Source organism: Myotis myotis, unplaced genomic scaffold (assembly GCF_014108235.1).
Source record: "Myotis myotis isolate mMyoMyo1 unplaced genomic scaffold, mMyoMyo1.p scaffold_m19_p_55, whole genome shotgun sequence".
Lineage (NCBI taxonomy): Eukaryota > Metazoa > Chordata > Mammalia > Chiroptera > Vespertilionidae > Myotis > Myotis myotis.
The window spans coordinates 446,169-470,063 of NW_023416363.1; the positions used below are offsets into that span (position 1 = coordinate 446,169).

General features: G+C 53.6%; 1 protein-coding gene and 1 non-coding gene across 2 annotated transcripts; both read left to right on the forward strand.

Annotated features, from left to right (window-relative positions):
• The first annotated feature begins 1,538 nt into the window (after positions 1–1,538).
• LOC118657472 lies at positions 1,539–1,673 on the forward strand. Its single transcript, XR_004968021.1, has one exon. It is a non-coding gene; the product is annotated as a U4 spliceosomal RNA (small nuclear RNA).
• A 3,691-nt stretch (positions 1,674–5,364) lies between these two features.
• On the forward strand, positions 5,365–12,560 carry ZNF135 (zinc finger protein 135). The gene is made up of 3 exons (XM_036311421.1): positions 5,365–6,419; positions 6,538–6,664; positions 9,498–12,560. The coding sequence occupies exons 1-3, from the start codon at positions 6,387–6,389 to the stop codon at positions 11,387–11,389; spliced, it is 2,052 nt and encodes a 683-aa protein (XP_036167314.1). The 5' UTR covers positions 5,365–6,386; the 3' UTR covers positions 11,390–12,560.
• Positions 12,561–23,895: the final 11,335 nt, after the last annotated feature.

Genomic DNA, 23,895 nt, shown 5'->3' on the forward strand with positions numbered 1-23,895 from the left:
GGAAGGCCTGCTCTTGCATAAATTTTCATGCGTCATGCCTCTTGTACAAAATAAGCAGACATTTCTAAAGATGAAACGTTCAGGACAGCATCCCTTCTTTAATCATTAGACATCTCAGACTTCTGACACATCTGCCTATTTAGGTCCATTCCTCCTGTAATTGACACCATGTTAATCTTTCTAACAAACCGGTTTCACAACGCCAAGAAAATACCTCTTCAGGCCCAGCTCTCCCAAGCACCCAGAATCAGGGTGAAACTACCACAGTTATTCTTGTCCTATTAATTTATTTATTTATTGCCCGTTAATTTATTTATACTTAGTCCCCGGTTCAGTCCCCAGTCTCTACAAGGCTCTCTCCCCTAGACATCACCTCTCTCTCTCCCTACATCGCCTACCTGCTCAACACTTGGCCCGCTCTACCCTGTCTTCTGAGTTCCTTTAGTTCTCACTCTGTGTGACCCTTTCTCCCATGAATACCCAGTTCTGATCCGCCCAAAGAACTTCCTTTGATCCCCAATGTCTCAGGGGCCACCCACCCTTCCCCGTTTCCTCATTTATGTGTGGAATCCCCGGTCACCTCCTCTGAGAGACCCACGCTGACCTCCCAGCCAAAAATATGGTTTCTCCTCACTATCCTGTTTGATTGGCATCCTAGCACAGTTTGGTGCTATTTAACATCACCTTGCTCTTTTTTTTTTTTTTTTGTCTGCCTTTCCCCAGAAACCATAAGTTATAGATTTTAAGTTCCACAGAGGTGAGGCTCTGTTCACACTATGTCTCCAGGGACCAGCACAGCACTTGAGCTATTGTGGGTTCACGGGACGAGTCTGTGAGGCGTGCACACAGGGTACCTGATTGTGCGCCCCAGCAGCCTGACTCCCCTCAGGTGGCGATGCCTTCACTTTCTGACCATGGGGAGGAGGCTATGGAATTGCCTGTAAGGCGGGCTTTGCAGTGACTTGAGAGAAAAAAGGAGGCACAGAAACTTGCAAAGAGTAACGCCTTAGCTGGCCCCCAACTGCAAACGCATCGTAAGACCTGGAGAATGGTGATGGGAGGACGCGGCCAGGCATGACAGTCGGAATTCGTGCGGCTGGGTAGGTTGCTTCTACTTTCTGAGCCTCCGTTTCTTCAGGTGGAAGAGAGTGAATGATTGCTCTGTCTCCTGCTTTATAAAGTCAGGCTGCTCAGGGCTGGAAGGTGTCTCAGGACATCATCGGAGCCAATGGTTCCCATTTTAGAGATTAGGAAACGGAAGCATAGGGAGGGGAGAAGCGAAGGGGCCAGTCTAAACTACAGCCGGGTTTTTTTTTTTGTTGTTATTGTTTTCCCAATGTGTCCAGAGTATGGAATCGCGGTTATGCTGGCGTCAGCTTGCAGGTTCGGTTCCAGATCAGGGCACGTATGTAGGTCCAGGATCCATCCCTCATTGAAGTGTGAATCAGAAGCAACTGGTAGGTAATAGATTTATCTTTCACATTCACATCCACCTCTCTCTCTCTCTCTCTCTCTCTCTTCTATAAAAATAAAAAACAAGCTTTGTGCAATGGCCATATCATAGCCAATGAGGTTTATCCAAGGCACGATAATTGCTAATTGAAAAAACAAAAATAAATTTAAAAAACCCACATATCCTTGGGTGAGGATTTTTTAAAAAGTCGACTCATCGAGAGATGTTCCTTCTTTTAGACGGATTATTCCAGATGATGGAAAGACCAGAATTGTTCATCCCTTGTGTGAGGTGGCCGAAGAGTTATGGGGCTTGGTTGGTACCTTGAAGGGACAGTATGACTCGTTGGATTTACCGCCTCTTCTGTTTCCCTCCGTGGACAAATGACCGGCTAAGGGGCCGTCCAGAGGGAAAGTGAGGATGCCCCATACGTCCATCCCATCGGCCACTAAACCAGCGATGAGCTGCCAGGAGCCCCATGAGCTAAGTCTCAAAGCCTAGAAGGGGCCCTAGCCGGTGAGGCTCAGTGGATAGAGTATCGGCCCGCAGACTGCAGGGTCCCAGGTTCAATCCCAGGTAAGGGCACAGGCCCAGGTTGCAGGCTTGATCCCCAGTGTGGGGCGTGCAGGAGGCGGCGGATCAATTATTCACTCTCATCATTCATGTTTCCATCTCTCTCAAGTCCTCTCTGAAGTCAATCCTATATAATAAAAGCCTAATATGCAAATGGACCAAATAGCAGAATAAGGGGTGGAACAATCGGGCGCTATGATGCGCACTGACCACCAGGGGGCAGACGCTCAATGCAGGAGCTGCCCCCAGCCCGCAGGCCCAGGCCAGCCCAGACAGGTGCCAGCAGGGGGTGGGGGTGGGGGGGCCAAGGAAGGAGGGGGGCCTCCTGATGGCCCTGCCAGTCGCCCCACAGATTGGCCCTGATTGCTAGCCAGGCCTAGGGACCCTACCCATGCACGCATTTCGTGCATTGGGCCTCTAGTAAAAATATTTTTTTAAAAAGAGTTCAGAAGAGGCTCCTGTATGGAAAGTGGTGAGAGGACCACCTGCCACACTGCCCCCCTCAGGCCCCAAGACAGACTGCACCAAGGGCACCAGGACTCCCAGCTGGAGTCAGTTCCGGACCAGCCAATGGGCCTCAGAGAAAAGCGAACTAGCGTGACCAGAAGTCTCCGCGCGAGGCCACCTGACCAATCGCTGTGCCGCCCTAGGGAAGCCGCGCTAGTTCTTCTGGGAGTTGTAGTCCCAAGGTCCCCAGCCTTACCTGGGTCCAACAGTGGGAGCAACTGGTGCCCGGAGAGTCCGACTTTCCAGAAAGCGGGCCAGTGAAGATGTGCACCCAGGACCTAAACCTCGGTCTTTGGGGACGTGAAGCCCAGGCTCCCGGCCAGGGCTGGGCCCCGCTGTGATGCTCACGGTGCTGACCCCCGACGACACGGTTGGAGGCTCCGCAGGGTCCGGGAAACCCGGGGTTGAGAATAACGGGTCGTCGGGACTCGTGGTTACACCAGCCTCCTCCACCAGGAGCCGCTCTCGGACACACACAGCCTTACTACTTCTCCCAGAAGGAACCGCGGCACCAGTGTCCACCTTGACAGTGGGCCGGAGTGGGCGGCTCCGGCAAATGAACCTCATGTAGGCGCGAAGCCTCTCGGGAGTTGTAGTCCTCATCCCGATAGAGCTGCGGACTACATCTCCCAGGAGGCCGTGCGACAACGCCGTGGGCTTCCCCGTGTCTCAGGTCTGCAGATCGGATTTCAAATATGCCACCTTCAAATAGACATATTCCTGGGACGAAATGAGAATAAATGTCACAATGTACTTTCTGTATATGAAAAAGACGACCCTTAAATGTTATGTCACTGTCCCAGACCCGTCCTTTTTATGCCTCCTAGGATGGAACCCAGGAAACTATCGAATATCCCAGACCATCATCCTTGATTCTTCTGTATCTTTTTTTTTTTTTTTTGCCTCACTCCTTTTTTATGTCTCTGTTCTCCATCCAAGCTGGCTGTCTGTCCGCAAAGACCATGACGTGACGGGCAGGGCAGTGAATATGTATAAGGGGGAAATAAGTACCCCTCCGGGAATCGAACTAGGGTCCTGAACACTCAGCCAGGAGGGGAAGCTGCGCACGCAACCCGCGGGTAGCCCTCTGGGAGTTGTAGTTCCAAGCGCGCCTGTGCAGGCGCACTACAGGCGAACGCCGACCGTGGCCTTCGACAGCCCTTCCATGAAACAGTGCGGAGTGGGAGGTTTGGGCAGGACCGGCTGGTTCTGCGAACCCAGCTTGGATCCAGCCTAACGCCTTAGGACGCTGCCCTGGTGCTTAGCGAACACGGACGTGACCGGAAGCGCGCGCGGGTCCCTCTGGGGGATGTAGTTCACCGCTAACGACGTGGCCTGCGGCCTTGGTCCACAGATCGCGCTCGGATTCCGATCCTCGCGTAAGCAATTTTGGAGCCGCGGGCTGGCGACTGGTGAAGCGGGGAACAACCCGGATGCGAGCGCGCAGCCCTATGGGAGCTGTAGTCCGCCCTCTGTTGGCGCAGGCGCAGTCCCCGTCGGTACCGGCCGCGGCCTCCGTCCTGACGCCCGGCGGGTAAGCGGAAACGGGGCGGCCGGGCGGAGAGGCCGCGCTGGCCGGACGCGGCATCTGCCCGGGGGCGCGGCCTCAGTCCGTACCCACCGCACGCGATCGTGTCGGGTCCGTTTGTTCCTTTGCCCCCGGGCGGGTCGCGTAGGGGCAGCCGGAGGGGGGCGGGGGGGCGGGGCCTGGTGGATGGGGGGTGTCCTCGCCGTGGCGCCAGGGGGCAGCCTCCCGGTTTTGGGGCGCAATTGGAGCGACGGCCGCCGCGCCATCAGGGACCGGGCCAGCCTGACCGGCACCCCTCGCCTGCTGTGGGGGGGCGCGGGTTCCGAGGGTGCGTCCGCGCCTTCCTAAGGGGCCTTCTGTCCCCAAAGCGGGGGGGGGGGGGGGGGCGCTAAATACACCAGATTTCATTTTATTTATTTTAAACATTTTATTGATTTTTTACAGAGAGGAAGAGAGAGGGTTACAAACATCCATCAGCTGCCTCCTGCACGCCCCCTGCTGGGGATGTGCCCGCAACCAAGGCGCATGCCCTTGACCGGAATCGAACCCGGGACCCTTCAGTCCGCAGGCCGATGCTCTATCCATTGAGCCACACCGGCCAGGGCTGAAACACCAGATTTTAATCCCGGACACTGGGACCCAGGAAAGAGAGGAACTGACTATGCCAGGCACCATCCAGGCTCCTTTACTCATTAATCAGCCAGTTAGTTTTCTTTAATGTTTAAAATATATATATTTTTTATATATATAAGATTTTAAATATATTCTTATTGATTTCAGAGAGGAAGGGAGAGAGAGATAAAAATATCAATGATGGCCCTGACCGGTGTGGCTCAGTGGACCGAGCGTCGGCCTGCGGACTGAAGGGTCCCGGGTTCGATTCCAGTCAAGGGCATGGACCTTGGTTGCGGGCACATCCCCAGTGGGTGGCGTGCAGGAGGCAGCTGATCGATGTTTCTCTCTCATCGATGTTTCTGACTCTCTGTCCCTCTCCCTTCCTCTCTGTAAAAAATCAATAAAATATATTTTAAAAAATATATCAATGATGAAAATAAACAAAAAATTAAAAATTGATTTAAAAAAAAGAAGGAAAAAAAAATCAATGATGAGAATAACTGATGGCTGCCTCCCGCACGCCCCCCACGGGGATGGAGCCCGTAACCAGGCATGTGCCCTGACCCAGACGAACCGTGACCTCCTGGTTCCTAGGTCACTGCTTAACCGCTGAGCCACACTGGTACGGCTTTAATATATATTTTTATAGATTTCAGAGAGGAAGGGAGAGAGAGAGAGAAAAAAACATCGACGGTGAGAATAACTCATGGCTGCCTCCCGCACGCCCCACACTGGGGACGGAGCCCGAGACCCGGGCTCAGTTGCCCAGGTCGATGCTCAGCCACTGAGTCATGCCAGCCGGGCGTTCAACCACGTACCTAGACGTCCCAGATGCCAAGCCCCAACCTATGCCCGAGAGCCTCTGTGTAGACCCAACGTGGTCTCTGGCCCCGGCAGGGCGGGGAGTGGGGGTTGTCAGGGAGATGATTTTCAAAAGCCGTGCACACTTCACAGCCAACCAGCTCCCATCCTGAACCCTCAGTGAGGACGACACAGAACAAACACGACGAGGCGGAATCCGGACGCACAGTCAGGGCCGCCCAGGGCAGGTACGAACACGAGGGAAACGCATGCGACCTCGGGCCTGACTTCATTCTGGGCAGTCGGACGGGGTCCAGCTTGTCAGGCACCGGGAACACGGAGCAGGAGGCGTATCTTCGACGGTCACAGTCACTGTCATGTATAGACTGCTCTCCTGCTCCGGGTTCAGACGTTGTCGCACTGTGATTCTGGTGACCTCCATGTCCCGTCCTCACCCTCACTGTCGGGGAGAGGGAAACTGAGGCACACCAAGCCGTGCCCAGGGAACCCAGAAAGGTCTGGCTTCCTGTCCTGGTAACAGAAACAGTCGCCCCCCTGAAGGTCATCTGTGTAACCAGGGCCGAGTCCCTTGCCCAGGCTGGCCCTCAGTTTTCCCGTCTTTGGAATGGGCGTGCGTAAATTTGCCATCGTCCATCAGCCGTGCCCGGAACAGCTCTGGCTCACCGCAGGGGCCCAGGAAATGCCACGCTGAGGTTCGCAGCTGTTGGGCTTGGCCTGGGTCCTGGGCTCCAGGCTCTCTGACACCATAGCTCCTTCCACCTCAAGGCAGGGGTTCAGGTCCTTGGTTCCTGGTCACCACGGGCACCTGCTCGGTGCCTCACATCCTCTCCCCCCAGAACGGCCTGCAGAGCAGCCAGCCGTTCCCGCCAGAGGCCAGAGGAGGAAGGAATGGACGCTGGGCTCCTGGACGCGGGGTTCCCGGTGAGTGCACCACGGCCCTCACGCTCGGGCCTCCGACGTGAGGGAACCCCCTCCCCTGACAGTCCGGCGTGGCCTTGTCCCGCTTCCCCGGTGAGGAAACTCCTGTGTGACGTTCCAGGAGCAGGTGTCCTTTGAGGACGTGGCCGTGGACTTCACCCGGGAGGAGTGGGGGCAGCTGACGCCCGCCCAGAGGACCCTGCACCGTGAGGTGATGCTGGAGACCTGGGGGCTCCTGGTCTCTGTGGGTAAGGCCACCCCGTTCCTCACCGTCCTCCCCTGGGTGGACCCCACTTCGCCTGGGTTCACAGGGGGGGTGGGTCTTGGCATGAAGAGCAGAAAACTCCTGTGCCTTAGGCCTGAGGGACCAGACAGCCTGGGTTTAGAGGGTGTCCGTGAGGATGTTCTGCCTACAAGTGACAGATCCCACCTGAGAATGCCAGGGGCAGGAATCATGGGGTCAGAGGGGCCACACTGGGTCCGGAGCTGCAGAACCCCAGGTGCGGTCTTCCCATGTTGCCCCCTCTCCCTCTGCACCTCTCTCAGTCACGATTCACACAGGGGCCTTCTGGCGGTGAAAAGACAGTTGCCAGCGTCCAGGGGTCCAGGGGAGGCCTGTGGGCTGTCTTGTTTCAGCCACCAGGCCCCCTCCCTATTGGTCGTTGTTGCCAGTGGACAGCGGAAGAAGAACTCTCACTGGGGGCCCAGATCTGGGTCACGTGTCCACCCCAGAGCCAGAGGTGGGGTTGGGGCTGAGAGTGAGTGGAGGCAACTAGAGGCTGTTCTCACCTAAGTCACTGGGGCCTGTCTGGGTTCCCAGCCACTTGAGTCCTGAAAGGGTGACGGCAGAGTGGGCAGGGGGGTGGGAAAGGCCCTGGGACACGAATGCTCTCGTCCTGGGTCTCCCCCTGAGCTGGACGGTGGCTCCCGAGACCCACCCTCATCTCGCTGCGGGAGCAGGAGGCCGGGCGGGGGCTGGGGGCCGGGAGGTTCCGCCAGGTGTGTGCCCAGGTGAGGTGAGGATGGCAGGGCAGGGAGGAGCCCCCGCTCCCCGCACCCCACATCTCTCTCTTCGTATCTGCTCCCAGGTCCTTCAGAGCACACTGACTCCTCATTCTCGCAGTGAACATTCACCAGGCACCGTTCTGCTACGAGGAGACCTGGCTCCTGTCTTCACCGAACACACAAATTGCTGAGGGAGAGGGGCACACCGTAAATAGCTAGAACACAATAACAACAGCGAAAGGGGTGATCACAGACGTGACAGCAGGTGATGGGGTGGACAGAATCGGGGCGAGGACTTGAGCAGAGAGATGAGGGCTTCCCTCTCGAAGGAGGTGATGAGGGAGGTGAAGCTGGGCCATGGGCACAGAATCCAGGCGGAGGGAACGGCAGGTGCAGAGGCACTGGGTGGTGCAGGTCTCCTACTGCGGATCAGACACTCCCGCCTCGGGCTTTAAACCAGAGACCCGTTTACGACTCGGGCACCTGTGGCTCTAGGCCAGGCTCGTCCGGATGCCGAGGTTGGCTGGGTGGTTCTTCTCTTCGGACCTGCTGTCCAGCTCCCGAGACAGGCAGCCACCTCTGTAGGAAGTGGGGTTGTCCTGGCCCATCGACAACCAACTTCCCATTGGCATCCGGCCGTGACGCCGTGTAAACAGTGACCATCACCAGCGCCCAGGAAGGATGGACGTGTGCGAGGGGGTCACAGCAGGGTCTCCCCTGCCTCAAATAATGACCAGCCTTCACCTCGTATGTTAGCCGCCTCTTGCTGCTGTAACAGATGACCACAAATGTAGGATGTGAAGCAACACACATGACCTTGCAGTTCTAGAGGTCACGAGTCCAGAGGGGTCTTGCCGGGCGACGTGCGAGGGGCCAGCAGCCAGCGTCCCTTCCCGAGGGCCGGGAGGCTCCATGGCCTTTCGTGTCCAGCATCTAGAGGGGCCCATTCCTGGGCGCGTGGCCTTGTCCATCTCAGTGTCAGGTCAGCAGAGGCGGGTCAGGTCTTCACGCATCACGTCCCCCTGCCCCGACCTCCTGCCTCCCTTGCACATGTAAGAACCTGTGGTTACTCGGGGCCACCCCAACAGTCCAGGGCGATGTCAGGTGACGGGCTAATGTCAAAGATTAGCACCCTTCATTCCTTGTCCACATACAGGTGACAGCACACTCACAGGCTGCAGGGCTGAGGCTGGGTCCCTGCCACCCTGCCAGGAAGGAGGGGGAGACACTGCCTCTATTTTCCATTCAGCATGTGTGTGGCCCCCTGTTGTTGTTGGGGGTACAGTGGTAAGATCCTGCCCGAGGGGTCTTCTCGCTTAGGGAAACAGACAGACTGAACCAGCTCAACGGGCTGTAACGCACCACAGCCATTTGTCAATCCTCTCGTAGACGGACATGTCAGCAGTTCCCACGGTGGGGATCTGACGGGTTTCTTCACGTCTGGAGTGAGTGGCACAGCAGGGAGGGACCTCCAGGAGCAGACGGGCTCTGAGAAACGGGGGGGCTGAGGGTTGGAGAACCTCTTTTCTGTCAAGGGCCATTTGGATATTTATAACATCATTCGCAGGGCATGTAAAATCACCAACTTAAAATTTAGCTGCTCTATTTGGCCAAACAGTTAATTAAGTCCCTCCTAGTGCCGTGGCAGGGCCAGACCAAGCGATTCAGCGGGCCTTTCACAGCCTAAAGGCCGCACCTTGCCCACCCTTGCTCTCCCACCGTCTGCTGCAGTGCAGGCTGTGTGAGCCTGTACCTGACTTATTCCGCTCCTTCCAAGCCTGGGTGTCTGCGGCATTTTCCCTGAAGGCTCACTCTTTTTTTTCAGCACCGACTTCCTCCAAAACTCTCTGTGCAACTCCATCTCTACCCATTATACTAACTCAGCTTCCTGTTCTCTGAACACTCTCTTCCTTCTCGGCTTTGCAAAACCATACGGTTCAATGGTCAAAGCCACTCGTGCCTTGAGCTTTTAGAAAATGTCGGTTTAATTCTCCCATTCACATGTTCACCAATAAACTTTTCCTCCCAGAACAGCGATTGCGGGACGATTCCTTTTTATTTTTATTTTTTTTTCAGACTTGGAAACGAAATTGAAAACGGAACTGTCAGCTGCAAAGCAAGACGCCTCTGAGGAACTGTCCAGCCTTGTCCTGGTAGAAGGGTTCCTGTGGGACGGTCTGGGGAGCTCTAAGGGTGAAGACGCCGAGGGGTCCCGGGAACAGAGCTGTGAGAGCCTGGATGGCCGTGGGGTGCAGGCGGCCTGCACACCTGTGAAGACCTCTGTTCAGCGGCAGCAGCCTGGGAATGGGTTTGGGGAAAACTTCACTCTGAGCCCTGATCTCCCAAGTCAACCCGTGACTCCTGAAAAACAAGACTCCCATGCATGGAGAATGCACAGAAAAAAAGAGAATCCATGCTCACAAACAAACGCACAACAGAAAACCTACGCAACAGAGAAAGCCTACAGGTGTCTGGAATGTGGAAAGGCGTTTGCTCGCAGCTCCGCCCTCACTGAACACCGCCGGACGCACACAGGAGAGAGGCCGTATGAGTGTCAGGAATGCGGGAAAGGCTTCCGAAACGGCTCGGCACTCACCAAACACCAGAGGATCCACACTGGCGAGAAACCCTACAGGTGCACGCATTGTGGGAGGACCTTTAACCAAACGCCCCCACTGATCCAGCACCAGAGAACTCACACGGGCGAGAAGCCCTACGAGTGCAGCGAATGCGGCAAGTCCTTCAGCTTTCGGTCCTCCTTCAGCCAACACGCACGGACCCACACGGGCGAGAAGCCTTACGAGTGCAGCGAGTGTGGGAAGGCCTTCCGGCAGAGCATCCACCTCACCCAGCACCTGCGGACCCACACCGGGGAGAAGCCCTACGCGTGTCCCGAGTGCGGGAAGGCCTTCAGTCACAGCTCGTCCTTGACGAAGCACCAGAGAATCCACACCGGAGAGAGGCCCTACGCGTGCCACGAGTGCGGGAAAGCCTTCACCCAGATGACACCACTGATCCAGCATCAGAGGACGCACACGGGGGAGAGGCCCTATGAGTGCCACGAGTGCGGGAAAGCCTTCAGCCAGAGCACACTCCTGACCGAGCACCAGAGGATCCACACCGGGGAGAAGCCCTACGGGTGCCACGAGTGTGGGAAAGCCTTCAGCCACAGCTCGTCACTCAGCCAGCACGAGCGGACACACACGGGGGAGAAGCCCTACGAGTGCAGTCAGTGTGGCAAGGCCTTCCGGCAGAGCACACACCTCAGTCAGCACCAGCGGATCCACACGGGGGAGAAGCCCTACAAGTGCAGCGACTGTGGCAGGGCCTTCGCCCACAGCTCATCTCTAACCCAGCACCAGCGGGTCCACGCGGGGGAGAAGCCCTACGAGTGTGATGCGTGTGGCAGAGCCTTTAGCCAGCTCGCTCCACTCGTTCAGCACCAGCGGGTCCACGCGGGGGAGAAGCCCTACGAGTGTGATGCGTGTGGCAGAGCCTTCAGTCAGAGCTCCCTCCTCGTTCAGCACCAGCGGGTCCACGCGGGGGAGAAGCCCTACGAGTGTGATGCCTGTGGCAGGGCCTTCAGTCAGAGCTCCCTCCTCGTTCAGCACCAGCGGGTCCACACGGGGGAGAAGCCCTACGCGTGTGATGCGTGTGGCAGGGCCTTCAGTCAGAGCTCCCTCCTCGTAGAACACCAGAGGACCCACACCACAGAAAAACCCTACACGTGCAACGAATGTGGGAAGTCCTTCAGTCACAGCTCCTCCCTCAGCCAGCACGAGAGGACACACACCGGGGAAAAGCCATACGAATGCCCAGATGGTGGGAAATCCTTCAGGCAGAGCACTCACCTCACCCAGCACCGGAGGAACCACACAGGAGAAAAGCCGTACGAGTGCAGGGGCTGTGGGAAGGCCTTCACACACGGCTCCTCCCTGGCCAAGCACCAGAGAACTCATCCTGGGTAGAGGCACCTGCAGGAGCTGGGCCACAGGAAGCCTGCAGCCATAGTTCGTCTCTTCCCTTCCTGCGCTTGCCCCAGTCATACTCCTGGGTGATATCACAGACTTATGCATACGCCTTCACAACTGTTAGTAGTACACATGCGCCTCAGATCACTCTGACAGTGGGGAAATGTAGGGATGGTCAGTGTTGAAGACCTTCGGATGTGAGTGCCGTCAATGCTGTATTATAGAAGCCACAGAAATGAGGATTAGGAAAAGGTATTGGATTTGGGCATGACTTAACAAGAATTCACCAGATTCCAAACTTGAGAATTTCAAAATGGTGAGACCCCAGCTAATGCTGCTCATAAAAAAGAACCAAGTGCAGTGACATTTTATCTTTCATGCACATTATATGCTCGAGGGGGGAGACGTGCCCATGAATGGTGTAGCTGACACTGATACTCCCTGTAAACACCATGGCAGTGCCCCGCATGTGAGAGTGGCATCCATGTGCAATCCCCATGCACTCAACTGTCCCAGTAAGACCTTCTGATCTGTGTGTAAAGCATTTGATCAAGGCACATGGTAAACAGCCCCACAGATTTGAATCCCATATGACAAAGTACCAAGTGTACTGTAAACATTTTTTTTAAAATTTTTTTAAATTTTGTTTTTGTGTGTGTGTGTGTACTGTAAACATTTTAAACGAGTTTTCTGCATTAGTTTGCAATAAATCTTTGTCGTGGAATTGAAAACTTTTGAATAGGACAATGATGGCAAACCTATGACACGCGTGTCAGAGGTGACACGCGAGCTCATTTTTTTGGTTGATTTTTCTTTGTTAAGTAGCATTTAAATATATAAGATAAATATCAAAAATATAAATCTTTGTTTTACTATGGTTGCAAACATCAAAAAATTTCTATATGTGATACGCTCCAGAGTTAAGTTAGGGTTTTCCAAAATGCTGACACGCTGAGCTCAAAAGGTTCGCCATCCCTGGAATAGGAAGTCTTGAAATGCAAGTTCCATGGAGCCTTGCAGGTTCTGTGATGGCTTTTGCTACTCTGTTCAGGCTATAATTATTATTATTATTATTTTTTTACAGGACTCATAGGAATTAAAAAGACAGATGAGCCCCGCCGGCTTGGCTCAGTGGTTGAGCATCGACCTATGAACTAAGAGGTCATGGTTTGATTCCTGGTCACGGCACATGCATGGGTTGCAGGCTTGATCCCTAGTGTGGGGCGTGCAGGAGACAGCCTATCAGTTATTTTCTTTCATAATTAGTGTTTCTATCTCTCCCTTTCTGAAATCAATAAAAATAAACATTTTTTAATTTTCCTTTTTTAATTTTTAAAATAGATTTTTATTAATTTCAGAGAAGGGAGAGGGAGAGAGAGATAGAAACATCAGTGATGAGAGAGAATCATCGATTGGCTGCCTCCTGCACGCCCCCCAATGGGGATGGAGCCCACAACCCAGGGATGTGCACCTGACTGGAATCAAACCCAGGATCCCCTCAGTCCGCAGGCCAACACTCTATCCACTGAGCCAAACCAGCTCGGGCTAAAAACATATTTTAAAAAGATAAAAGAAAAAGACAGATGGTGCCATTGCACAAAAAGAGCAAGGTTTTTCCTAATTCCCCTCTCATAAACAATAGGAATTCCATGTTGTAACCTTTTATTTTGCAAGATCTAGTCCTTTGATAAATGTAAAAGATAGCCCTTTCTTGCAGCATGTTTTCATTGATTCTTCACTGTTTCTATTATAATTTCACTTGAAAATCCATTGTATTTCATTGAACCTTAAATCCTCTAAAAGCATCTGGCTGACAACCACGCCCCTTAAAGGGCGACTTGCCACCCTTGTCGGTTGCCACACGGCGACAGTAACTAATAGCACTGGGAGAGAATCTCTTTTCATACAAATGTGATGGGGTCAGTCGCGCCTCCGACCCCGCAATGAGTGGTTCCTACCACTTCAGATAAAGAGAAACCCCTGACTGACACCTTCCAACAAGGTGCTCCAGCCTGGGCATCGGCCCCACTGGGTTCTCAGTCTGCCCCAGACGCCTGTGTGCCAGCCGCCCAGACCGTGTTGGTTGTTCGGAACCAGCGTCTCACAGTGGGACCCAGGGCTTGTCACCAGAATCACCCCGGTGCTGCTCACCAATGCCGACTCTTGGGCCTTGCATCCCCACAGATGAGTCCAAATCTTTGGGGTGGGGTGAGGAGGCTGGCGGTTATATCCCCCCCGTGGTGAAGGTCCTGCTGCCCTTCTCAGGGCCTGGTGGAAGGCCCTTTCTGCCTCCTGACGGGGCTGCCCCCTCCACCGGCCACTAGGTTATGTCCACATCCTCTCCCATCTCTGACCCATGAAGCTTTCCTCAAGGCGCCCTTTCCGGAGACTTGAGGTGCACACAACAGTCCTTATTCGTCTGCTTCTGGGTTTAGACCAGCCGTGGGCGAACTACGGCCCGCGGGCCGGATCCGGCCGTTTGAAATGAATAAAACTAAAAAAGAAAAAAAGACTGTACCCTTTTATGTAATGATGTTTACTTTGAATTTATATTAGTTCACACAAACACTCCATCCAGGCCTTTGTTCTGGCCCTCCGGTCCAGTTGAAGAACCCATTGTGGCCCTCGAGTCAAAAAGTTTGCCCACCCCTGGAAGCCACGGTTCATCCCTTCCTAGACTTGAGCCCGGTTATGCTGATGAGCACGGGGGCACACACAGGCCTTCACACACAGCACCCCTCGGGTCGTCCGAGCAGCGGGGAGAGGTGGCGGTGACCCACGTGGAGGACCCTCAGCCGCGAGTGCCCACCAACATCGCAGGAGAGAGACGCGGGAGAATGCCCTGAGTTCGGACGTGACTTAGGTCCACAGGTTCACAAGGTTCCCACTGGTGGAAACCCAACAGGTGCCTTTCATAGGTAAGAACCAAGGGCAGTGAGACTTGATCATTGATTCACATTCTATTCTCTGGGTTGGGGCGTGCGTATGAGTGGTGTCAACTGACGGATATAAACACACGCAAGTGTATATACTCAGCTGTCTCACCACAAAGTTTTCCGGTCTGAGTATAAATCACTTACCTGGTCCAAGAACACAGCTAATGTTTGAGTTTCCCCTGAAATATCCGTCCCCAGTGGGAATGACCAGGCTCTGAATGCGAGTGATGATGTTACCCATTCTCCTTGCCTTCCCTGATTGCATCTGTGCACGTGTCTTGCCCCTTCAGAACAAAGCTAGGGTGCTTGGCCCCACCTTTACAAGACAAAATGATACCAATATTTTAAAAATAAAATCAGATGTTCTCTCTTAAAAAAAAGATACATGGCAACCAGTCTCACAGATTTGAATCCCATGTGAGGTATCAGTGCATTTTAAACAGAATTAAATTATCTGCATTATTTTTGCAATAAATTAATCCTTTTCAGTAGGTTTGGAGTGATTCGAGAAAGCAATTCTGAAACTATATTTTTAAAATATATTTTATTGATTTCTTACAGAGAGGAAGGGAGAGTGATAAAAAGCTAGAAAATCGATGAGAGAGAAACATCGATCAGCTGCCTCCTGCACACCCCCCACTGGGGATGTGCCCGCAACCAAGGTCCATGCCCTTGACTGGAATCGAACCCGGGACCCTTCAGTCCGCAGGCCAACGCTCTATCCACTGAGCCACACCGGTCAGGGCCTGAACCTATTGTAGAGGTACTTTAGCATCCAGCATTCTTTTAATTGTGTGGGTACCAGAGTTCTCATTATAGGGACATAAAAATATGGGGGAGTGAAAATGTAGTTGTAAACTATGCAGTTATAAAATCGTATAGATTGGAATTGTGTTTGTCCACCCACATACAGACCTTCATTTGTGTACGGATATGCGCTCATGTATGTGCCTGTATTTCTAACGCGGCAGAAGACAAGGCTAGTAGCAAGGACCACACCTGGCACTCAGATTGGGGCCCTCAGGCAGCCCCCTACTACAGGGGATGAGTTGTTTGAAACTGGAGAAATGGCTGGTTTCAGAGCTGAAGCAAGCAGAAAGATAAGCTTGGAACATCCTATACTTAAAAAGAAATTGACCGTTCCCAAAGTGGCGGAGGTATAGCACAGGGTGCGGGATTCCTGTAAGACTCGTGAGCACATCTGGCACAACTTGGGCACCGAAACCAGTAAGGACGGCAGTGGGTTACACACCACTGAGAAAACAGGAGCCCATGAGTGCGTCTGATGACAGACAAATGGGCAGAAAGGCGTGCCCAGGGCTGAGCGGGAACACGGAGGGCGGGCTGGCACTGGGTAAGCGACACCCTGCAGCCCTCAGTGCTAAGGACTGGCTCGGGCAGGAACGAGTGGAGGCTGGCCCAGGGGCGGGCTTTGGTGAGAAACTGGGTGTCTGCGTTATCTCCAAGGTCTCCCCATGGATCAGTTGTTAGTTCAGGGGGGAAGTAGTAACTACGTGGGGGAGAAACTGGGCAACACTGGGTAACAAGAGAGTCACCGACAGGACCACTGTGGGCTTTGCACACCCCCAGGGGTGTGTGTGTGCATGTGCGTGTGTGTGTGTGTGTGTGTGAACATGGGAACAGGTGGGTCCGGGTGAGGACACCTGTGTGAGCTTTGTACTGCTTTCACTATTTCTGTGCCTTTTCTATAAAGTTTAAGTAATTTCCAAATAAAGCAAACAAGGCACAGGATCCGGCTGTGCACTGACTGGGACACGGGGTGGGGAGCTGAGGGCACGGCGTGTGGACGTCCTGGTGACAAAGGAGTCACCGTGGGCCTGGGAGCTGAGGGGGACGCATGCTGGGAGGGTCTCCTCGAGGCAGAACGGGACTCACGGGTCCGGCTGGGAGCAAGAGCTGAAATAGTAAATTTAGTGGTGGTTGTTTTTTTAAATTACCGGGGCCACACCCAGCTTGGGGTTGGGGGATGGGCAGGCTAAGAGGTGGGGGGGTGGGCAGGTGGGAAGTGGTGGCAATTCAGAGGCAAGCCAAGTTGAAAAGGACCTAAAATTAAAACTATGAGGGGCTCCGGGGTCTGTGGGGCCCTCCTACTGTCCGCCGGAGAGGGGAGCCCCGCGAAGGCCGAGCGGGGAGGACAGGAAAGCCGGTGCCTTCAGGCCACGGAGCCTTTCCAAATCCGGGAGCTGCAGGTCTCAGGCGGGGGCCGCAGGCTCCAAGGCCCAGGGAGGGCAGAGGCCCAGGTGGGCACCTGGCAAACTCATGTAAGGCCACGTCAGATACGCTCACAACGCCCTCAAGCCCAGACAGACAGCACACTGGGTGCCCCATCCAAAGCCCCGTGAGGGAGTCAGTCGCCCAGGCCAACCTTTGGTAACAGAACCCAGGGTCCAGGTTCGAGGGTGGGGGGACTGGCTCCTGCGGACTGGGGAGCTGCCCCATCAGCGGAGGGATGCTCACCTCTGGGCCCCTCACACGTGGGGGAACTCCTCTCTCTCAGGGGAGCGGCTGCCTGGGATCTAGGCCACCGGAGGTCCATTTCACGCCTACCTCCCAGCGCCGGCCCCTTGTCCTTTCCTCTGAGGCCAGGGGGGGAGCCTGTGTCTGCCGCGGGCCATCCGGGTATTTATCGCATCATTCGGCGGCCAGACAGAACGACCCGCTTACACATCAGCCTGCCGAATTTGGTCCGACGTTTAATTACCTCGCCCCTCACGCCTCGGCAGGGCCGGACCAAATGGTTCTGCGGGCCTTCCTCGGCCCGCGGGCCGGACGTTCCCCACCCCTGCTGGGCGGCGTGCTCCCCTCACCTGGCTCCTCCTCCCGGTCCTTGGGGGGGCCCTCCGCCAGGAAGGCCGCCTTCTCGCGGCTCTCGGGAAGACACGCCAGCAGCCAGGGCCGAGCGGACCTTGCCGGGCAGGGGGACTTTCAGGAACGCATCCAGCGGCAGCACCTGCTCCTTGGAGCACGCCTCGGGCTGCAGCCGCCGGTGGCACAGCTGGTGGAGCTGGGCGAGTGCCTCGGGGGTGAAGTTCCGGAGCAGGTGGGAGACGTCCAGGTCGGCGGGAGTCCTCCTGCAGGTGGTCCCGCGCTCCTCCGGCGGGTCCCCCGCAGCCATCCTGGCTCGGGCAGCGCGGGGGGAGTCGGGGAGGTCCTGGGGGGGCCGGCGCCTTCTCCGGAGGCAGCATCTTCCCATATCTACGCTGGGAGACGTGACCGTGCCAGCCAGGGGCAGGGCAGCGCTGTCGAGGGCAGGTTCACGTAACCATGGCTCCAAGGAAGACACAAAACAAGCAACAGGATCCTGTGAGATCTCGGCCGGCCGGAGTCCAGACCTGCACGGGACGGACAAGGACGTGCCCAGGTGGTGAGAAGCGGGCCACGGGGCACCCACAACAGAGAAACGGCAGGGGCATCCGAACTCACCAGCCCGCACCCTCACACCCGGAGTCCATGCAAGACTATTTCCAAGCAACTCCCTTGTTAAGTATCGGTGGAGGGTTGGACTCGTGTAGACAAAACGACCACAAAAAGTGGAAAGGGGCAACTCATTCTTTAAGACGAGTACTACCAGGACTTTAAAAAAAAGGCCCAGCCGATGCGTCTCAGTGGCTGAGCTTCGACCTAGGAACCAGGAGGTCAGGGTTCAATTCCTGGTCAAGGGCACAGGCCCCGGTTGGGAGCTCGATCCCCAGTGGGGGGCGTGCGGGAGGCAGCCGATCCATGATTCTCTCATCATCGATGTTTCTCTCTCTCTTCCTCTCCCTTCCTCTCTGAAATCAATAAAAATATTTTTTTTTTTAAGAAAGAACCAAAGGACTTGTATACATGCATAAGCCTAACCCATGGACACAGATACCAGGGGGGTGAGGGCATGCGTGGGGGGGGGGTGGCAATGGGGGGATAAGGACACATATGTAATACCTTAATCAATAAAGAAAAAAAAACAATTAAAAAAAAAATCATGTCAGCCCCAGCCGGTGTGGCTCAGTGGATAGAGCGTTGGCCTGCAGACTGAAAGGGTCCTGGGTTCGATTCCAGCCAAGGGCATGTACCTGGGTTGCGGGCTCATCCCCAGTAGGGGGCGTGCAGGAGGCAGCTGATCGATGTTTCTCTCTCATCGATGTTTCTGCCTCTCTATCCCTCTCCTTTCCTCTCGGTAAACAAATCAATAAAAAATATATTTAAAAAAACAACAACAACACACACCTCAATGGTCCCCACTCCCTCTTGCCCGCCACAGGCAGCACCCATGGGGTCCCCTCGCCAGACCGTTATAACCCCCCCAACCCCCCTCCCACCCCCGGTGACCGGGAGAAACCACACCCCCGCCCCGGCCCCACCTCGGGGCGCTCGGAAGCCTGCGGGCTCCCAGGGGTCGCACTCGGGGCGCCCACAGCCTCCCCCGCCCCCTCACCCCCGCCCCCGCAGACCCAGCCGTTACCCCTCGGCCCTCCCGGAACGCGGGCCCCCCACCTCGCCGCGCACTCGGACCCGACCGCCTCGAACCGAACCGCTCAGGAGAGCCAGGTCGGGGTGCCCCACGGCCGCCGCGAAGACCCACCTCAGCCCCGAGCCGTTCTTCGCTGCCGGACCGCGGCCGGTAGAACGCGCCTTGCGCACCGCGGACTACAACTCCCAGAATGCCACGCGCCTCCTCCGGAGCTAGCCAACCAGCGGCGGAGCTAGCCTCTGGCGCCTCACCAATCCCTGCGCGCCTGCGTCACTATGGATACCATGGCAACCTGGTAAACAAGAGAATTACAAGGCATCGCCTTGGCAACCAGAGACGCAGTGCCCCGGGGAGAGAGCGAGGCAGTGGGACAGAAAGGGACACGGACGGAGAGAAAGAGGCGCAGACACGGGGCCAGGGCGACAGAAGCGTGAGGACCCAGAGACGGTGAGGCGGGGCCGGGAGACACGGCCGCTCAGGGGTCGGCAGAGAGACGGTGAGAGGGAGAAAGACGCAGAAGAGGAAACGCAGGCATGGACAGAGACCCAGAGGCAGGGTCACACCGAAGGGGGTCCACCCAGAACTGGGGAGATCAGACGACCTAGAAAGGAAGAGAGAGGCCTGGCCGGTGTGGCTCAGTGACTGAGCGTTCCTCTGTGAACCAGGAGATCACCGTTCCATTCCCAGCCGGGGCTCCATCCCCAGTGTGCGGCGTGCAGGAGGCAGCTGATCAATGATTCTCACTCATCATTGACGTTTCTGTCTCTCCCTCTCCCTCCCTCTCTCCCTTCCTCTCTGAAATCAATAAAAGAAATGAAGGTAGAGAGGAAGGCAGCAGAAGCAGGGAGATGACAGAGATGTGGAGGCCCAGTCTGCATATCCCGGGGACTACTAAAGTTTGAAGAGCAGCCATAGCTGGGGACGTCAAGAGATGCTAAAACCCTAGCCTGGTTAGCTCAGTGGGTAGTGGTGGCCTGCAGGCTGAAGGGTCTCGGATTCGATTCCAGTGAAGGGCGCTTACCTGGGTTGCTGGCTAGATCCCCAGCATGTGTGGGAGGCAACCAATTATTGTGTCTCTCTAACAACGAGACACCGTTGTCTCACCGTCTCTGGGTCTCCCCCCACCCCCCAACCATTCCACTCTTTCTAAAAATCAATGGAAAATATCCTCAGATTAACTAAAATAAAAATAATAATAGTAATAAATAAAAAGTAAATATTCACCGTATCTGGTTTAGCTCAGTGGATAGAGCAGACCTGTGGATCAGAGAGTTCCAAGCTCTAATCCAGTCAAGGGCATGTACCTTGGTTGCAGGCTCCTGCAGGAGGCAACCAATCAATGTGTTTCTCTCACATCGATGTTTCCCTCTGTCTTTCCATCTCTCTTCCACTCTCCCTAAAAATCAATGGGAAAATATCCTCAGGTGAGGATTAACAACAAAGAATAAGTGAGCCCTCCTAGCTGGTTTGGCTCAGTGTCAAATACAGCGTCAGCCTGTGGACTGAAGGGTCCCAGGTTCAATTCCAGTCAGGGGCATGTACCTTGGTTGCAGGCACGTCCCCAGCAGGGAGTGTGCAGGAGGCAGCTGATCAATGTTTCTCTCTCATGGATGTTTCTAACTCTCTATCCCTCTCCCTTCCTCTCTGTAAAAAAATCAATAAAATATATATATTTTTTAAAAAGAATAAGTGAATCTCCTTTGAATAGCATAAAAGATCTTGAGAGAGAGAGAGAGAGAGAGAGAGAGAGACGCTGAAATGGAAGAAATTTTAAGAGAGAAGCAACTGGGGTGAGTGATGCGCTCAGAAGCCCAAAATAAATGTCACTGCTCCAGCAAGCCGGACTAACAGGATGAGGGCTAGAGTGCCGCTTCCCATTTCAGAATATTCTAGATAGCAGAGTTTATGAGGCTGTCATTTTGTGTAAGCTGATTTTTAAAAGGTTTATCTAAACAGTTTATATTATTTATTTTGGGGTATTCAGGTCTAAGTTTAAAAACAATTTTTTTTTTTTTTTTGCCCTGCCAGTGTAGCTCAGAGGTTGAGTGTCCAATGGACCAGGAGGCCATAGTTCAACTCCTGTCGGGCACATGCCCCAGTTACAGGCTAGGTCCCCAGTAGGGGGCATGTAGGAGGCAGCCAATCAATGATTCTCTCTCCTCATTTATTGATTTAAAAATCAATAAATTTTTAAATATATTTTATTGATTTTTTACAGAGAGGAAGGGAGAGGGAGAGAGAGTTAGAAACATCGATGAGAGAGAAACATCGATCAGCTGCCTCCTGCACATCTCCCACTGGGGATGTGTCCGCAATGAAGGTACATGCCCTTGACCGGAATCGAACCTGGGACCTTTCAGTCCGCAGGCCGACACTCTATTAGGCAACTCCAAACCATTCAGGGCTAAAAAAAATTTCTTAATTGGTTTTACAGAGAGGAAGGGAGAAACAATGATTTGTTGTTCCACTGATTTATGCATTAACTTGTTGATTTTTTTTAATATATTTTATTGATTTTTTACAGAGAGGAAGGGTGAGAGATAGAGAGTTAGAAACATCGATGAGAGAGAAACATCGATTAGCTGCCTCCTGCACATCCCCCACTGGGGAAGTGCCTGCAACCCAGGTACATGCCCTTGACCGGAATCGAACCTGGGACCTTTCAGTCCACAGGCCGACGCTCTATGCGCTGAGCCAAACCGGCTTTGGCGATTCTTTTTTTTTTTAATCCTCACCTGAGGATATTTATTTTAGAGAGAGAGGGAGAGGGAGAAAAGCATCACTGTGGAAACAGAGAGCCTGTAGGCCTCCAAGAGGCTGGGCTGTCTGAGATGCTACAGAGCTGCTTCCTGACCATGTAGTCCCAGGGCACATAAGGTCAACCATATTCCCGGGGCACATGTCTCACTCTTCACGTGACCCACACGAACCATCTCCTGGGAAGTCTAACCCTACACTGGACTCCACGTGTCTGACTCGGTTCCCCTGGGAGCAGCAATTACCTCACTGATTCAACTGCTGGGCAGGGTCGCTGGGGAGTCGGGTCGGTGGGAGAGGCTGTGACATGGGACAGAAGTCCCTGTGGTCGTGAGCCCAGGAGTGTGGCGCCCAAACTCCCATGGGATGGATGGATGGATGTGGACCACAGTGGAGTGAGCCCTGGGCAGCATCTTCCTTCTCCTCCCAACACATGCCCTCTCTCTACAGCACAGAGGCCCAATGGCCAACCTGCTGCGACCTCATCTTCTCGGGGGCCTGGAGCCCCACTCCACGTGAACCCCAGTCGCCATCATCCATCTCCTAGCCCTCTTGACCTCTGCTCCTCTCTCCGCTAGCTCCTTCAACTCTGCCCACGTCAGGAGGCCTCCAGCCAATACCGGACGCTAGAGTTGGAGAAGCAAAGCCATCTAGGAACTACTGGTGATAGAGGCTCTGAGAGTCCACAGCAAGCATGTCAAACTCTCGGGCCGCATGCAGTTCACGACAAATATTTTTGCAGCCCAGCCAATTTAATGGTATGTAAGAAACATTTTAATATAAATTTAATTTCCTCCCCTAACCGGTTTGGCTCAGTGGATAGAGCATCGGCCTGCGGACTGAAGGGTCCCAGGTTCGATTCCGGTCAAGGGCATGTACCTTGGTTGCGGGCACATCCCCAGTGGAGAGTGTGCAGGAGGCGGCTGATCGATGTTTCTCTCTCATCGATGTTTCTAACTCTCTATCTCTCTCCCTTCCTCTCTGTAAAAAATCAATAAAATATATTTAAAAAAAAAAAATTTAATTTCCTGCCGTAACCGGTTTAGCTCAGTGGATAGAGCGTAGGTCTACAGACTCAAGGGTCCCAGGTTCGATTCCGGTCAAGGGCATGTACCTTGGTTGCGGGCACATACTCAGTAGGGGGTGTGCAGGAGGCAGCTGATCGATGTTTCTCTCTCATCGGTGTTTCTGACTCCTTCTATCCCTCTCCCTTCCTCCCTGTAAAAAATCAATAAAATATATTTTAAAAAATAAAATAAAAATTTAATTTCCTAACTTAATTTTTACAATATCCTGTTATGCATAATTATTAATAACGAACTACAACATTCGCTAATGACTGATGACTATAATCGCCTTACGTGCAGGCGCACCATTTCTCTCCACTAATAGTAGCAGCAAATATTTTAGCAGCCGATGGCCACATCATTAGTCTTGGACTGACTTGTTGGGTGTGCGCAACAGGAAATATTTCGCTTTCAGAGAACAAAAAAAAATAGGTTTATTTGTGTGACGCTTATGAATTTGTGCTGTTATTCAGTGTCTGGTAAGTTAATGTTCAAGAAAAAAATACTGCCGTAACCGGTTTGGCTCAGTGGATAGAGCGTCGGCCTGCGGACTAAAAGGTCCCGGGTTCGATTCCGGTCAAAGGCATGTACCTTGGTTGCGGGCACATCCCCAGTAGGGGGTGTGCAGGAGGCAGCTGATTGATGTTTCTCTCTCATCGATGTTTCTAACTCTCTATCCCTATCCCTTCCTCTCTGTAAAAAAAAAATCAATAAAATATATATTTAAAAAGAAAAAGAAAAAAAAGAAAAAAATACTAATTTTTATTAAAATGTTCTATTATTTTATGTTAACAATTACTCATTTATTTCATCCCTTTGTATTCAGCATGTTTCTGTCAAAATAATCCTCTGTTTCTATGAAAATTGAACCTTTTTGTTTTTTTTGCGGCCCACATAAAGTTAAACCTTGTTTATTTGGCCCGTGTTCGCCTTTGAGTTTGACGTGCTTGGTCTACAGAGCTGTGGGGCGGTGGCTAGCATCTACCTCTTCCCGCCTCCTAGTTAGAGAAGAGTAGCATCAATATCATCATCATTAATGGCAACAACAAAAAATTATCAATAAGCCCTAGCTGGTTTGGCTCAGTGGATAGAGAATCAGCCTGCGGGTTTGATTCTGGTCAGGGCACATGCCTGGGTTGTGGGCTCAGTCCCTAGTAGGAGACGTGCAGGAGGCAGCCGATCAATGATCCTCTCTCATCATTGATGTTCCTATCTCTCTCTCCCTCTCCCTTCCTCTCTGAAATCAATAAAAATCTATTAAAAAATTATCAA